Source organism: Hyaena hyaena, unplaced genomic scaffold, assembly GCF_003009895.1.
Source record: "Hyaena hyaena isolate Hyena2069 unplaced genomic scaffold, ASM300989v1 scaffold_387, whole genome shotgun sequence".
Classification (NCBI taxonomy): domain Eukaryota; kingdom Metazoa; phylum Chordata; class Mammalia; order Carnivora; family Hyaenidae; genus Hyaena; species Hyaena hyaena.
Genome location: NW_024081019.1, coordinates 1,669,743 through 1,685,958, shown reverse-complemented (window position 1 = coordinate 1,685,958; position 16,216 = coordinate 1,669,743). Strand labels below are relative to the sequence as shown.

General features: G+C 38.3%; 1 protein-coding gene across 1 annotated transcript in view; it reads left to right on the top strand.

The window, feature by feature from the left end:
* The window catches only part of ITPRID1 (ITPR interacting domain containing 1), a 72,547-nt gene that overhangs the window by 12,486 nt on the left and 43,845 nt on the right, over nt 1–16,216 (top strand). Inside the window, exons 5-8 of the mRNA XM_039251159.1 lie at nt 1,987–2,073; nt 4,060–4,262; nt 7,365–7,939; nt 13,802–13,859. Coding sequence (XP_039107090.1) covers nt 1,987–2,073; nt 4,060–4,262; nt 7,365–7,939; nt 13,802–13,859 — 923 coding nt within the window. The remainder of the gene's footprint in view (nt 1–1,986; nt 2,074–4,059; nt 4,263–7,364; nt 7,940–13,801; nt 13,860–16,216) is intronic.

Genomic DNA, 16,216 nt, shown 5'->3' with positions numbered 1-16,216 from the left:
TTAATAGAATTGCACATTTTCAAGCTCTGTCCCAGACACTCTGAATCAGAAAATCTGGAGGTAGGGTTCAGAAATCTGTTTTTTTTTTTTTTTTTAGAGAAAAAAATTTTTTTACAAATAGTTTATTGTCAAATTAGTTTCCACATAACACCCAGTGCTCATCCCCACAAGTGCCCTCCTCCATGCCCATCCCTCCTCCCCCCCACATCCATCAGTCCTCAGTTTTTGTCAGCATTCAAGAGTCTCTCACGGTTTGCCTCTCTCCCTTTCCCCCACCATTTCCCTCCTTCTTCTCTCCCTTGTTCCTCTGTTAAGTTCCTCCTAATCCTCCTATATGTGCAAACATATGATATTTGTCCTTCTCTGCCTGACTTATTTCGCTCAGCATAACACCCTCAAGGTCCATCCATGTTGCTACACATGGCCAGATTTCATTGTTTCTCATTGCCATGTAGTATTCCATGGTATAGATAAACCACATCTTCTTGATCCATTCATCTGTTGATGGAAACTTAGGCTCTTTCCATGTTTTAGCTATTGCTGAGAGTGCTGCTATGAACATTGGGGTACATGTGCTCCTATGCATCAGCACAGAAATCTGTTTTTGCCAGCCCTTCAGAGGATTCTGAGAAGTACCCTCACGTAGAACCGCTGGCATAGAAAGTGAGCTTTTTGAGGTTGAGAACTCTGCTCCATGCCTCAACCACCTTTGCATGTTTCAAGATGATTCCAACTGTTGAAAACCAAATACTCAATACTGTATCCCTTTGACTCCTACCAATTCACAATTTTTCTATTTGGTCATAGTTTTTTCCTCTTAGCAGATTATTTTTGCTGCTCATAGAATCTTAGAGCCACAAAGGACCCCAGAAATCTCTCAGGCAACTTTCTCATTTTGTTGAAGAGGAAAATGAAAGCCAAGGTCAGTGACTCCTGCTCTCATGGCTTGGTCATAACTGTGACTATACATGGATTCTCCTGGATCCAAGGCCACTGCAGTTTCTGGGTGGCTCTGCTGAGCATTACAAAGAAAGGTAATGCTTACAACCCCAAATGGAAAAGAAATATGGCAGACTTAATACAAACCGAGGCGAGGCAATACATGAAAGGATATCTTTTGCCTCTCTCCAGGGCTTCCAGCAAGTTCAACCATCTGTTAAAGCCAGGGTCTTTATTTTCAGAAACATACACATTCTAAGCCGTAATACAGAGAAGTAATTGAACAAAGAGGCAAAGGAAAAAATCTGGGCAAGGACTAATGAAAATTCAAGATCACTTGGTCTCCTTGGGAAAGTTGACATCTACATTGTATTCTTTGATAAATTCCCATTTTGTGCCAATTAGCTGTTATGACTGAGGCTCGATGTACTTATGGTACATCTGAACAATATAAAACTGAACTATATTATAACAGGGTCTCATTCTGTTTGGAAGTGCTTTCAAATGACTTGCAGTGCAGGCCCATTTGGGTAGAGTGTCACTGGGTTTTGTGGTAGTAGAGGAGCCGACTTCTGTTGCATGTGGGTGGCCACAGGAGACAGCATTTAGAGATCGTTAACCATGCAGTATGGAATCTGTCACCATTGTGGGAATTAATATGGAGTCACTTCATCAACCACTCACCGTACTTCTTTCATCACATAATTTTAACTTCTTTAGAAAGTTGGTGCCTAGCCTAGCTGTGTTCCTGAAAGGTTCCCCAATGATTCGCCATCTGTCAAAAGTGAGACATTCTGTCACCTTTATAATGAGCACTAGCGGGCACCTAACACTTAAATTCTCACACCTTCTGTAACACAACCCTCTTGAAAGCAGGAGCATCTTCTCCACTGCATGCTCTCTCTTCTTCAAAGGTGCGGCCATTAGGGATTATTAGAAATGAAGAGGAAATGCAAATGTTTGCTCTGGAAGGGAAAGATTCACAATGATCTCCCAGGGGACTATCTAAATCAACACGTCTCATCATTGGTATTTTCCCGACTGTAGATCTCTGCATCCGTTTTCAGAAACTCCCACCCTTTCCAGAGGGACCAGTTTCAACTCTTGCCATTCTACAGCAAGTATACCACAAAGGTATGTGATTTCCAGGCACTTTTTATCCAGAGAAATCATTCTGTGCTGCAGTGGATTTCATGAAATTACAAACAGGCATTTGGGAAATAACTCGTTGAATGAATGGATGAGAGAAAGAATGAAGGATGTCAAAACTCCAATTCGTAAGAAGGATGTCAAGGAGAGTCAGGGAGATTGAGCTAAGTGTCTGTCAATGGGGAAATGGTCCAACATTTTATAAATGGTCCACCCATTTTATAGAATTCTATACAGTTATAAAAGGAATAGGCAGAAAGAACTATATATACTAACTTAGAATGAACTTCAAGTCATATTTTTGAGGGGGAAAAAGCAAGATGCAGAAAGATACATAGAGTATGCTGCTATTTATAAATCAAACAAGTGAAACTATAAGGCATCTATGAAATATAGAAAAATATCTGGAAGGACACATATAAATTCAGTAGCAAGGGAGTCAGGATTGGCGGGGGTAATGGTCAAGGGGAAAGAAAGCTTTATGTGTAATATACTTTTTGACAATTATCTTACATAATTAAATGTAAATAAGAAGACTTAATGATATTAAAAATGTTTAGTGACAAATCAATAAATGCATTCTTGCACATGAGATTGTGAGCCTTTAGAAGGCAGAACTATGTCTTTGATCCTTTTTGCACATTGGGTGCCTAGCAGAGAGCCTGGAACATGACAGATGTTCAATTAATATTTGTATAAATGGGATAAAAATTTGTACAATGGGACCGTAGGATAACAGACTAAATCTTTCATAAGGTTTGGATTTAGATTTCTCCCAAGAATTTTTTTCTCCCTTGAATCTTTTCTATTTGGGCGTATCAAGTGATTGGTATCCCCAGTTCTTCAGTTCTTTCCAGTGATTAAGATATCCCAGCTGAGCCATTTAAGCCCCACAGTAAGAGTTTTGGCTTATCTTTTTTCCCTTGATCGAATCATGAGGCAAAGCACCAGCTCTCTGTCACATAAGAAAGTGTGAACGTGATGTTGGGTAATGTGTGGTAAGTGGGCCTGCCCAGTGAGACTACAGGTGGCTGTTGTTAAATGTGTGAATGGCTAAATACATGAATTGTAATTAATCCAATTTAAATGATGAAGTCATGAAAGTAAATCATCCAAACTATCTCAAATAAGCTCCTCGGTGTTGCGTGTAGAGACAAACAGAAACCTGCAACAAAAGAACCAGGCAAACCTAGGAAAACCTCCTCAGAAGTTCTGCTTCCTATATAACCCTTGAGTTTTCAAAAGGTCAACAGCACGGTTACCCAGAAGAAGGTCAGTGATTGGAAACTAGTTGGTATACATAAATATAATTTCCAGAAAACTGAAGTTTATAATTTTAAGTGCCAAAGCTGAGTAAAACGATTTGAAGAAAGCACTTCTTAGTTCTCACCCAAGTCCAAAAAAAAAAAAAAAAAAAATACAGAACATATTTTAATCCTGCTTAGGGACTAAAAATCATTACTTGTAAAGATCGGTCCTTGGAGACTACGTTTAATGATATCCTCAAAAGATATGTGTACCTGAGGGCACCCTCAGACTGATTCTCGTTAAAAACATCCTTTTTTGAGTTCTACTGTTCACAGCTTTGTTTTGTTTTTTTTTTTTGTTTTTTGTTTCATATTGCCATGAACTACCATTTCTTTGTGGTTATCAGTGCATCACTTCTGGTTTCTGTCCCACCATATTTCTGTTCTATCTAACTTAACATTCACTTACTATGAAATAGAAAGCCAGATAATTAAACTCCTTGGTCTTGCATAGAAAGTACAGTCAAGCAGTCCCTGAATGGGTTTGATGGGCTGTCTTTTAAGTGAGTACATGTGAGCTCTCATAAATGCGCCATCTATTTGCCTATTTAGATTCCTCTTCCACTCAATTTCTAGAAGATTGGGTGGGTGAGGTGACTAGAAAAAAAATGGGTCTTGTTAAATGAACTGTTACTGGATAAAGATATTCATCTTTTTACCACAGCATTCCTGAATGGCTGGAATTTTGGGAAAAAGATCCAGTGGAGATTCTCTTGGATCTGGGGTTTGGTGCAGAGGAGCCAGACATCTGCACCCAAATCCCAGCCAGATTCTTGGGTTCTGGTTCAGCAGCCAGAGGAATCAACAACCAGGTTTTTCTTGAAGCTCAAAAGCAGCGAATGGACCTTGAGAACCCGGACCTGTATGGTAAGTGGGGACTGCGTGGCTTGTGAATCTTGGCAATGGGGGTGGTGGCCAGGTGAGCCACAGTATTAGGAGGGACGATTTGGAATATATGTGTAGTGACAATAACCCCAATACTGCAGTGGCTTAGAGCAGAAATGTGTACATGTTGATCACTCTACGTGTCTGCATTGGCTTCATGTGCATGCTTGGGGGAAAGATCTGTTCCATGTTGCCTTCATTGGTGGACTTGACCCCACCGCCTGAAAGTCTCTTGTCACAATGACAGAGAAAAGGTGGAAATGCAGAATCACACTTGACTCTTACCTCTTTCCGCTCAGAATTTGCCCATTGATTTCATTGTCCAAAATCAGTCACATGGCCACACTTTACTCCAAAGGGCTGAGAGTGTGCAATCCTAACATACGTCCAGAAGAAAGAAAATGCACTAGCAGTGAAAAGCACTAATATATACCATAGCCACATACTCGGGAGGCAGAGAAACCAGGATCTGATGAAGCTTAAGGTAAAACCTTAATTTCCTCATCTATGAGGTTTAGAATGGTGCTTCTTCTACCATGAGCCATTAGTGATAGGCTATAAGCTATCAGACCTCCAGATCTGTGGATTAACTATACCTAAACCGCTTTGTTATCATGCATGCTGCTATTTTTCCCCAACTGGTGGTCAATGGAATTTTCTCTGGGATATTACTAGGATGCTGTTGGAGTGTGTGTTCTGTGCTCAAATAATTTTGGGGAAAGATGCCTTGCAGTTAAACAGGTTTATTTACTCCAGAATTTGTTTAATAAGCTCAAGTACACTCTCAGTCTCCCAGTGAGGATGCAGTGCAGACTTTTCAAAATCATTTAAATATAAAACCCCTCTTGGAGGAGTGTTAAAGAACATCTCCTCCATGGGATAGAGTTTGTAGAATCCTGGACTGGAGAAAATGCCAAAATGCCATTTCTGAAATAAGTTCTTTAAATAAATCCATGAAAGTCAAGTGAGATAAAGTGTTTTTCTCAAACAAATATCTTAGATTTTTCATTTTAGTGTCTGTTTCACCCAATTTCATGTGGGTGAAATGCGTCTCAAAATTTCAGCAATGCAATTTTTTTAAAAAGAGGAGGTGTCCCTAAAGATGTTGCTATGCGATGTTTCTTTACCTTTTGGAAGAAATTAGTATCGTTCTTTGTTGTCTCCTCCTCCAAGCCATAGGGAGATGCAAGTTCTTTGATCAATTTGGAGACAATAACTCTTATCAATATTTGAGGGGTGTTTGACTTGAGCGGTAAACATTTTATAGATGAAATTGACACATAGATTATGGAAGACCCGGGAGCTGGTCTTCTGTGATTATGTCCACTCTAATTTCCACCACTCAACACTGTGCTAGTTACACACCCTAACCATTTTCACTCAACACTTACCAGTACACTTTTGATTCAAGAAAGCAGAGAAGGATGAATGTAAAAGAAACAAAAATAAAATTAGTTGGTTGCTCTAAAAACAGAAGGGAAAAGTATCTTATTCAACGTCAATTAAAAAAAGGCTCAAACTTGAAGGGATGAGAATCAACTGATTCATTGTTCAATCTACCAAAGGCAAAGCAAACAAACAAAACACAAAACACCCATTCATCCAGCACTACAAGACTCTGTTCTCTGAATTGACTTACCCAGTTAAATGGATAGATTCCTAGTCCAAGTATAAAAATCTGCTGTAGGATGGATGGATGACAATCATAAAAATAGAATTATGATTCAGTCATACCCTTGGGCTCACAAAGAAAGATTTAGTTTCAATTAAAGCTGAATTTAGAGGAAAAATATAATTGGAATGCTTCTGAAAATATCCAGAACCCAAGAGTTCCTTTAGGTCTTGAAAGAATATCATAATCCTCTGTGAAAAGCCCATCACATTTTTTAAAGTGGAAGGATCAATAGTCAATATCTTTCCCTTTCAGGTTAGGGGAGCAGGTAGATGCAAGGATGTGCTCCCGGGAGAGTCAGTAGCCCTGAGGGTGTAAGCAACTGAACAAAGGATTGTTACTCACCAACAAGGCCTTTGAGCATTGCTGAGCTGTGCAACCCTGCATACTATCAACCCTGAGGTTGAGAAAAGGTTGTGTAATATAAACAAAATCTTCCTTTTCCATCTTTTTGGTTTTATTATCTAGAGACAACCAAGACTATTCTTCACCATTTTCTTTTAAAGTGGCAATGTGTCCTCAAATTGCCCTGGCCACACTAGGTCTCTTCCATATGATAATTAAGTCAATAATTACATATTGCCTACATGCACCATCCAGGAAGACTTACAAGTTGAGGAGCTGGTTCATTTGAAAAGACAAATGGATTTTCACATTAATGGCTATCTTCTCTTGGACAACTGAGAACAATATATTGTCTTCCGGAGTCTTGCATATTTATAGCTCTAATTACTGTATAGCATTGTGCTTTTCACAACAGATGTGAGAGGTACATAAGATGGGTATTATTACACTCATTATCCTGATGAAGAAACTGTTTACTATGTGCTTGTCACAGGATGAAGCACTACATTTCTATTAATTAATTTACTCTGACATCACACTCCCAGTGATTGGTTGAACTGGGATATGGATCCAGGCCTTCTGACTCTTTATTCCATGATCTTTGCACACTGTAGGTGACAGGATAGGTGGAGATAATGGAGGTGATGATTATGGTAACTGCCACCTAAAGCTGTGGAAGAATTCTCAAGTTCACCTCACATGAAAAAGCTAGTTTCACTCTTTAACCTTTAGTTTAATACACAACATTAGATTAAGGTTGATCCTTGCCTGTAGTTTTTATGGATTTACACACAGAAACTACAGGCATATATGAATGTATATACCTAGGCATATTTAACTAAATATAAAAGGTATTAGCTATCCCCAAGACACAATGGCATCTTCTTACGTTGAGGAATCACTGCTATAATAACCAGTGGCGTGTACTGAGAAAAATTTGAGTTTCAAGAGGTTAAGTCCTTCCCATCTTGAAAATCACACGTGTTACCAACCTCTTCAGTTTTGACTACATTCATGCAGTTTCACTGAAAAGACCCAGTCTAAAAATTGTGTGTTCCTTCGTTCAGGTCGCTTCCGACAACTAGAGATCCTGGACCATGTAGCCAATGCCTTCTCATCTTTGCTGAATGATGTTAACATCCTGCAGAACAATGCAGAAGAGAAAGATGGAGGGGGAAATGTGCAAGGGACCTCAGTGAGTGAGGCCAAAGAACATGGAAGAAGAATGGGTGGACTTTCCAGGAGAGCTTCAAAGCAGACTATTGGGAAGGATGGTAGCTCAGAACTGTCAGAGTTCTTGAAGAAGAGTGGCAAATTTTCCATCACCTCTGCAAAATCGGGAAAATGTGGAGCAGAATTACCAACTGTGACAAACCACCAAGACCAAAGTTATTTGTGTCCTTCATCAGAACACTTGTCTCTCCAAGCATTCGGTGACTTGGTACCTTGTCACTCTCCCCAAGCTCTTCTGAGCAAGCAATGGCCTCGCTCATCCACACTGGCCAAGAGGGCTCCTCCTTCCTATCTGTATGAGGGGTCAGTCAAGGACAGAACTCAAAAGGTGAACTTGATTCAAGCTAACAAGCTCAAGAGCTTCTCTCGTCTTGCAGGCCGAGTACCAGACTCCTTTGAAATGGAAGAGGTCAGTGTTGTACCTCCACACTCAACTTCTAAGAGAAATGACCATTCCCAAGGCATCTTCTGCCTTCTACCCTCAGTTAACGCCTTTACCTTTCAGCCCCTCAGCTTCATATCTTATTGTTCCAAATTCCTGTTTTTAGTCTAAAACATTTAAGGTCATTCTAGCATGCTTCCATCCTCTCTCTAACTTTCCTTGTTTCACCAGTGGTCTTTGAGGGACAGTAGAGGTACTTCCCACTCAGTGAAACCTGTCCACCCATCCACTCTGTATACCAACAGCTTTGGCAGGGAGAGCTTGTAAGGAAGAGACTGTACATGTGTTTCAATGGCATCTCCCTTGCTAGTCTGTCAGCTCCTTGACCACCACGTCCTCAAGGAGACGTGCCGTGGAAGTATTTCCCCCATGACGCCCAATGCAGGGCCTTAGACAAAGAAGGGGGGACCTGGGTTTGGTTTTGATTTTACAGGACTAATATTTTATTTGTTTGTTTGCTTTGGAGTTTATCAAATTCACATTAATTGACCTCCATCCATTTCACACATATAAACTCACAACTCTGCACCAAGAACTCTTAGCACCAACCTCATTCCTATGCCACTACACATTTCTGGGGCTGGCCCCACCTTTTTCTGATGCCCACGCTGTTGGCGTCATCAGTCTCATTCTATGCCACCAAGAGGCAACTCAGGAAAAGTATGAATGCATTTGAGATGTAGCGGTAGTAGTCTCACTGTTGGGTTCTCCCTGGATTGCACCGCAGCACAGAGCCTCTTAGTGTGGGTCCTGTGGCTTGACTGAAGTTCACGCATCAGTGCCTGCTTACTTTCATCCTTTTCACCATGTCTTATGCAGACTGATCACGATATATTTTGTCCGTAACACACAGGCATGAAATATGTGATGTGGAAAACATTAAACTTTTTACAGACTCTTTCCTCACATGTGCCTCTTCACACTGCCTGCTTTGTTTCCTCTCCACACTGTTTATTTCCCATCTACCCAGGGTCAGAGCCCAGTAACCCCTCAGACTTCTCTTTCTTGACTGGGAGAAGGGCTAAGGAATGTCAGTAAATAAAAGATATTTTGTCCTATATACATACATGTGTGTGTGTCTATGTGCACACACATTATGTATATCTATATTCACATATTTCACAATCTGCCCCTTCATCTTCCCCTTCACTCACTCATGCTAATTTTCACCCTCACTTAGATGACACCCCCACTTGCACTTCTCAGTCTTTTAAAAAAATATATACATCTTTTCACACATTTCTCTATTCTTTAATATTATGACAGAGGAAATACAAAAGAGCAAAAATTTTTTCCCTGATGTAATTATCCAGAAGTGGGGCAGGATATTTATATGCGAACCCCAAGGTGGAGCCACCTTTCCTATGAGCCCTCTGTAAGCCTGACACTCTGATAGTCTCTGGGGTGCAAGCCTGCCAGCAAGGGAATGTCGGTGTGGTGGCAGGGACAGGCACAGGGACCAGTGATATGCACGGAGAGTGACAGCTCTACTGGTAAACTTTCATATCACTCTAGACATGTTTAGGACATTGGTGGAGCAAAAAGATAGGTTCTTTTTTTTTTAATGTTAATTTAGTTTTGAGAGAGAGAGAGAGAGAGAGAGAGAAGGAGGGAGAGAACATGAGCAGGGGAGGGGCAGAGAGAGAGGGAGACAGGAAATCCCAAGCAGGCTCCAGGCTCTGAGCTGTCAACACAGAGCCCAATGCGGGGCCCAAATTCATGAACTATGAATCCATGATCTGAGCTGAAGTCAGATGCTTAATTGACTGAGCCACCCAGTCACGCCAGGAAGATAGGTTGTTAACCAGCCAAGGGGCTGAGAGGATCAACGAACTTGCAGGAAGTAAGGCTTACCCATGACCTTAAAAGAAGAAGAGGAATTAGGTGCATATGCCTATTGGAAGACTTACCTATGCCAAAAGTATATAAAAATTGCTCCAAAATATGTAGCTGTTAATGATCCTAATATCTATGTATATATGTTTATGTGTATACATGTCTTATGTCAAAAAATTATTTTGAGAACCTTAAAATATTAAAAAATATGAGCCTTAAAATATTTATCTGAATGTAAACCAATAGCCTGCAAATAAATAAAAACTGTAAATGGATAAAAAAGCAGATCTTTAATCTAGTACCCTGATTTGAAGATAAACTGAGGTAGCGCTACGAAAAATTTTCTTTTAATTCAATCTTGCAAAGATTATTTAATTATCAAGCTACTACTTACAGTGACATAAATATTAAGAAAATCTGCAATCCATTTGTCAGTCTGCTATATTACTTAGGATCCAAACAAGAAATTTCATCCAGTGGAAAATAACGTCCATTGGATGCCGTCTATATGTGAGAGGACAGGGAGAGATAAACATTACATTCAGAATAAAAAGGATCTAGAGGGACGCCTGGGTGGCTCGGTCGGTTAAGCGTCCGACTTCGGCTCAGGTCATGATCTCACGGTTCATGGGTTCAAGTCCCGCGTTGGGCTCTGTGCTGACAGCCAGCTTAGAGCCTGGAGCCTGCTTCGGATTCTGTATCTCCCTCTCTCTCTCTCTGACCCTCCTCTGCTCACGCTGCCTCTCTCTCTCTCTCTCTCTCTCTCTCTCTCAGAAATAAATAAACCATTTTTTTAAAAATTAAAAAAAAAGGATCTAGAAAAGAATGTCAGATCTTGCATGGTATACTTTCAAATATTCTTAAATAACAATTATTTAAGGAAAAGCTCTCTGGTAGTATGTATGGAGGTGAGAAGACACTCAGACACCAAAATAAAAGAATATAAGTCCATATGCTTTTTGTTTGTTTCTTTCTTTGTTTTTTTTTTTAATGTTCATTTATTTTTGTGAGAGAAAGAGACAGGCATGAATAGGGGAGGGACAGAGAGATACAGAGACAAAAGATCCAAAGCAGGCTCCCGGCTCTGAGCTTTCAGCACAGAGCCAGAGGTGTGGCTCAAACTCATGAACCACGAGATCATGACTGAGCTGGAGTCGTTCCCTCAACCAACCGAGCCATCCAGGTGCCCCTGTTTCTTTGTTTTTTTAAAGAAATTTATTTTTATTTTATTTTTTAAGTTTATTCATTTTGAGAGAGACAGAGAACAAGCTTAAGTGGGAGATGGGCAGAGAGAGAGGTAAGAGAATCCCAAGCAGGCTCATTGCTATGAGTGAGAGGCCAATCCCATGAACCATGAGATCATAACCTGAGCTGAAAGCAAGATTCAACCAACTGAGCTACCCAGGTACCCCAAGCTCATATAATTTTAGGCACAGAGTAAGTACTCAGTAAACATTTGTGAGTGATTAAATTAGCATTAAAAATATTTGATGATTTTAATTTAGTCTGGCTGGCATCCATAGAAAAACAGAATATGCATTTGAACTTCATAACCAACTTTGTCCATGGTCTTTCTATAACATTTGCCCAGATTCATGTGTATGACAGGCTATATATGTATCCAAGGCAGAGAGCCCCCAAAAGTGATATAAAGGAAACTTACTACTTGAATTTTGTTTTTCTAAAAAGTATACCTAAAATATTATGTCCTCATCACAGACTGGAAAAAAAATATTTGTTTCATTCAACACCAATGGATGAGTAAATGAAGCTTGGTACTTTGCATCTTAAACAGGAACTAAGGCCAGATTTAATAGTCATTTTTTAATGGCAAATTTAAAAATCCAATTACAAGAAATGAAAAATATGTGTGAAATTGGCAGATTTTCATGGCATTTAAAACATGAGCCAATGTACTTAAATATCTAGCTATCATAATTTCAACTGTGATTGGCCAAAATTGCCTTCAGATCTATCTATGATGCTCTCCCTGAAGTCCTACTTACAGGCTGAATTTGACAATATTTGGCTCACTTTTCAAAACTATGATTCCAACAAAATTGCGCATAGATTTTTTAGTGCAAAAATCAACATATTTTTTGTTTAATTTTACTTAGTAAAACTGAGTCTGTTCCTTTCTTTTTAAATTCCCAAACATATTAAGAGAATTTAATACTAATGAAGCATCTGCAATTGTAAAGTCAAGGTAGGATGCTTCTTTACATCCACTATAAAACATATTTAATTTTCCTCTCGCTTCCATTCAGAGATCCTGCTCTCTAGAACTAAATGTGAGCAACAATGTCCCTATTATGAAACAATGCCAATTGGCATCCTGATTAGGTGGAAAATGTTTCCAAAGTTTATAACTAGTTCTTTATTTTTAATTTTTAAAAATTTATTAATAAGTTTGGCTCAGGGTGACTAACCCAGGAATACACCTGGTTTGCATTTTACATTGTTGAGATTTTGTTGTCTGGGGGTTGTTTTTCGCTAGATGAACATGTGCTTTACATTGCACGAAGTGAACTTTTCTCCCTGATGATGATCGCAGCAGAAGAATTTTCTTATTGTACTTGAAAATGTCCATGGTACCTGTATATGGTGCACGCTGGTTTGAGTGACAAAACCAATTAGAGTAATGTTAAGAAATATGTCTAATTAATCTTAAGTATAAAACAACTTAAAAAAAACAGATAAAGGATTAAAAGCAGGGAATAAATAGTTCTTCTTACTTTGCTGAGTTGTAGCCTCATGGTTTTCTGTTTATTCCTGAGTTAAAGGTCCTTTCGGCACATGTACTATAATGTTTAAATGTCCTTTGATTCAGTTTTCACTATTCAGATATGAGTCCAATTGAATAATATGACATGAAGAAGATTTATGTACAAGGATACTCATCTCACCATTACTTCTATTTGCAAAATTTAAAAAACATTCAAACATTAGGAGAACCATTAAGTAAATTAATGTACCTTCAAAATATGGCCTATTGTAAAGTCTTCAAAACTGGTGTTTTCAAAGGAATTTCCAATGTGGGGAAATAAGCTCCCCTTCTAAATTTTGAGTGAAAATTTTTGATTACATAAGGATATCCAAAAACATCATATTAAAAACGAAACCTGCAAAAACGAACTCCAAAATATTAACAGTAACTGTTTTCTTACCTTCTTTAACTTTTTAAATCAAGTTTCTATAGTACTCTATATTATTACTTTTAAAGAAATATTTTTTTTTGAGAGAGAGAGAAAGCACACATGAGCAAGGGAGGAACAGAGGCAGAGGGAGAGAGAGAAACTCAAGCAGGCTCCATGCTGGGCATTCAGGGCATGATCTCATAAACCCTGAGATCATGACCTGAGCTGAAACCAAGAGTCAGATGTTCAATGGACTGAGCCACCCAGGTGCCCTGAAAAGAAATATCTATTATTTTGTTTTACCCATAATTTTATTCCCACTAGAGTGTATTTATCAATTCCTGAAAATAACTTTAAAAATAAATTCTGCTCTATCAATTTGGAAAACAAATTTTCTTTGAGCTATGTAAGCCCTGTATAGCAACTGAGTTGTGAATTTTCTGAATCACTTTCCATAAATTTACCAAGTCATAAATAAATCCCTCAGAGAAATAAAATTAAACATGGGAAATAACTTTCATTATCCGAATATATTTAAAGCTCTTTAGGAGCAAACAAAAAATATCTAGTATAATAGTATTATTATTATTTCTGTTTCTCTCGAATGCCACGTCTTACAGACAGGGTTTCTATTCTTCCCACCCAGAAGTGATTCCCCCATTTCCCTCTCCTGATCAGCTTTAGTTCTTTGAATCTTTATCCTGCTTGGAGGAGAGTGTAAGCTCTTTGAGTTTAGAAATCATAGTTAATCCTCTTAGCAGTAGCCAGTAGGCACTCATTATATGTTGATTAAATAAATGAAGTGAATTTATTATGAAAACATTTCTAATGAGATTGATATATTTTGGTGTCTCAGGTCCAGAGCTTTGAGGAAGAGACTGGTAATCCTCTTGACATGACTTCAGGATTTGCAGGTAAGAATTTATCAAGCTGTGCAAATTTCATTGATGGTCTTTCAGAAGGAAATGGTAAATAACAAGTGCTCAACTTTCTTAATATGTAGAACTTAAATTACCTTCCGATGTCATAGCTACTACTACTGCCATTTACTACCACTACTATTTATATCGACTACTATTAAAAGCCTACTAGCAATGTCAATGTACATGTACATTTCAAAAGACTTATTGCAGAACTGTTTGACATCCCGGGGGCTAATGCAACATGTGGTTTGTGCAACATCAACTCTATATGATTTAATCAGGAGAGTGGACTGGATTCCACATAGAACTGAGACTAACTGAATGAATAATTTCTTACTCCTACTGACAACTGCTTGATGTTACAAAAGTTGCATCATTTTACTGGGCCTCCGAGAAGCAGAGGTAATTTTTAAGTTTTCTGCCAGCACTTACATTCTAAATTAAGTGATTGTAGGACCTTCATATTAAACTCTCCATGGAAACAAGTTGCCTAGATGTAGTGTTCCAAATAATCTCTCAGAATCATGTTATATAATCCTAGACAGCAGAGGAGGGCTCTCTCTATGCCTCATCCTTATGCTCTCATTCAGCCATCATTGTGATTCAGCATTTCCATGATCCTATAACAGAGCTAAAAGTAGACAGGGATTAGTGAAGCAAAATAAAGCAGATGAAGCTAGTGCATTTCCTGGAAGAAAATATGCAAATTTTTAATTTAATTTAGTGTGGTGTCAAACACGTCTTTTTCATTACAAAGTGTATGTATGGGCCTCATTTTGCTAAATGCTGTTTAGAAATTATGCATTAGTAATTATAGGGTCCTGCTGATTACATAAATTGTTATCCTGCTCTTCGAAGTAATTACCACATAACCTGCATTGAGGTTTATAAGACAAAAATAAGCATCTGTTTTTCATCTAATTGAATGCTTCTCAATGAAGCTGGAGGTCTCCGTGCCAGTAGGAACTGCCTTCCTTGACATTCAATTAAGAGGTCTACTGATATTACATAAGTCACCCCAATCGTTCCAAAAAATGATTTGGGAAGTTAAGCAAAAGCACTAATCTACATTTCATTTCAAATTCAGAAAGCACAGTAAGATGGGTGAAGGTTAGCCTAATGGGGAAAATCTGAATTAAAGTAAAGCAAATGTGATTTATTACTTTCAAAAGCAGTGTTGTTAACCCAAGAAAAAATAGAACTGAGAAAAAAATAAGCAAAACTGGTTCTATTTCTATTAATAGGGAAAGGGGAAAAGCATTACTTTTATTTATACATGAATGACTGAATGACTGAATTCATTTATGTATGAATTATATATATGAATGAATTTCTATTTCTATACATATGAATATAAGTGAATGAATTTTGACCCAAAGTTACAAAGATGACTTCATTAAAAAATGAAGGTGTAGGGACCATTTTGACCAATAAGATATGGCGGAAATTATACTGTGCTTCTTCCAGAGTGTGGCCCTTAACTCACCTGGCTGCTTTCTGGCTCTTGACATACTGGTTCTTGGAACATTCCCTGAGAACACAGCCCTTGTGTTGTGAAAATCCCAAGCCACATGGGATTGTCCACTCTGGTGGACAGGAGCCTCCATGTGAATAAGGCATCCTAGATGTCCAATCCACTCAAACTTTCAGATGACTCCAGTCCAGATGTCAACTGACTGCCACCATATGACAGAATCTAAGTGACAATGACATAGCTGAGCTGAGTCAACCCTCAGAACCATGATAGATAATAATCAACTGTGGTTCTAAGTCACAAATACGTAAAAGTTTAGTAATACCAAGTGACAGTAAAAATGTGAAACCAACACTTACCCACTGTTGGTTGTAAGTTAAAATCATAATAATTACTTGAAGTATAATCCATCAATGTCACACAATTTTAAATGTATGCAAATATTCCAGTTCTAGGTTTTGACCCATCAGTAGACTCCAGTGTACACACAAGGTTTTTGATTGCAAAAATATATTTATAATAATAAACAGCTGGAGGCAGCCTAAGTACTCCAAAGTATAAATTAGCTTTAAATAATTATGGTACATTTTTACATTAAAATCTATTCAGACAGATATTTATGTGTTGAAATGGAAAGGTCTCTTAGATATACAGTTGGTAAATGAGAAAAAATATGTACAAAAGATTTTATATAGACACCTCTTTTTATTAAGAGTTATCTATTTCTACCAAGGTGAAAAAGTATGCACAGAATGCTTCTGGAAGAATATTTAAGGAACTGCTAATGGATGTACCTTAACAGAAGGGAAACTAACATGTTTTAAATTAATTGGCATCTTCTAATTTTCTTTTGTTACCATGTGCATATGTTATT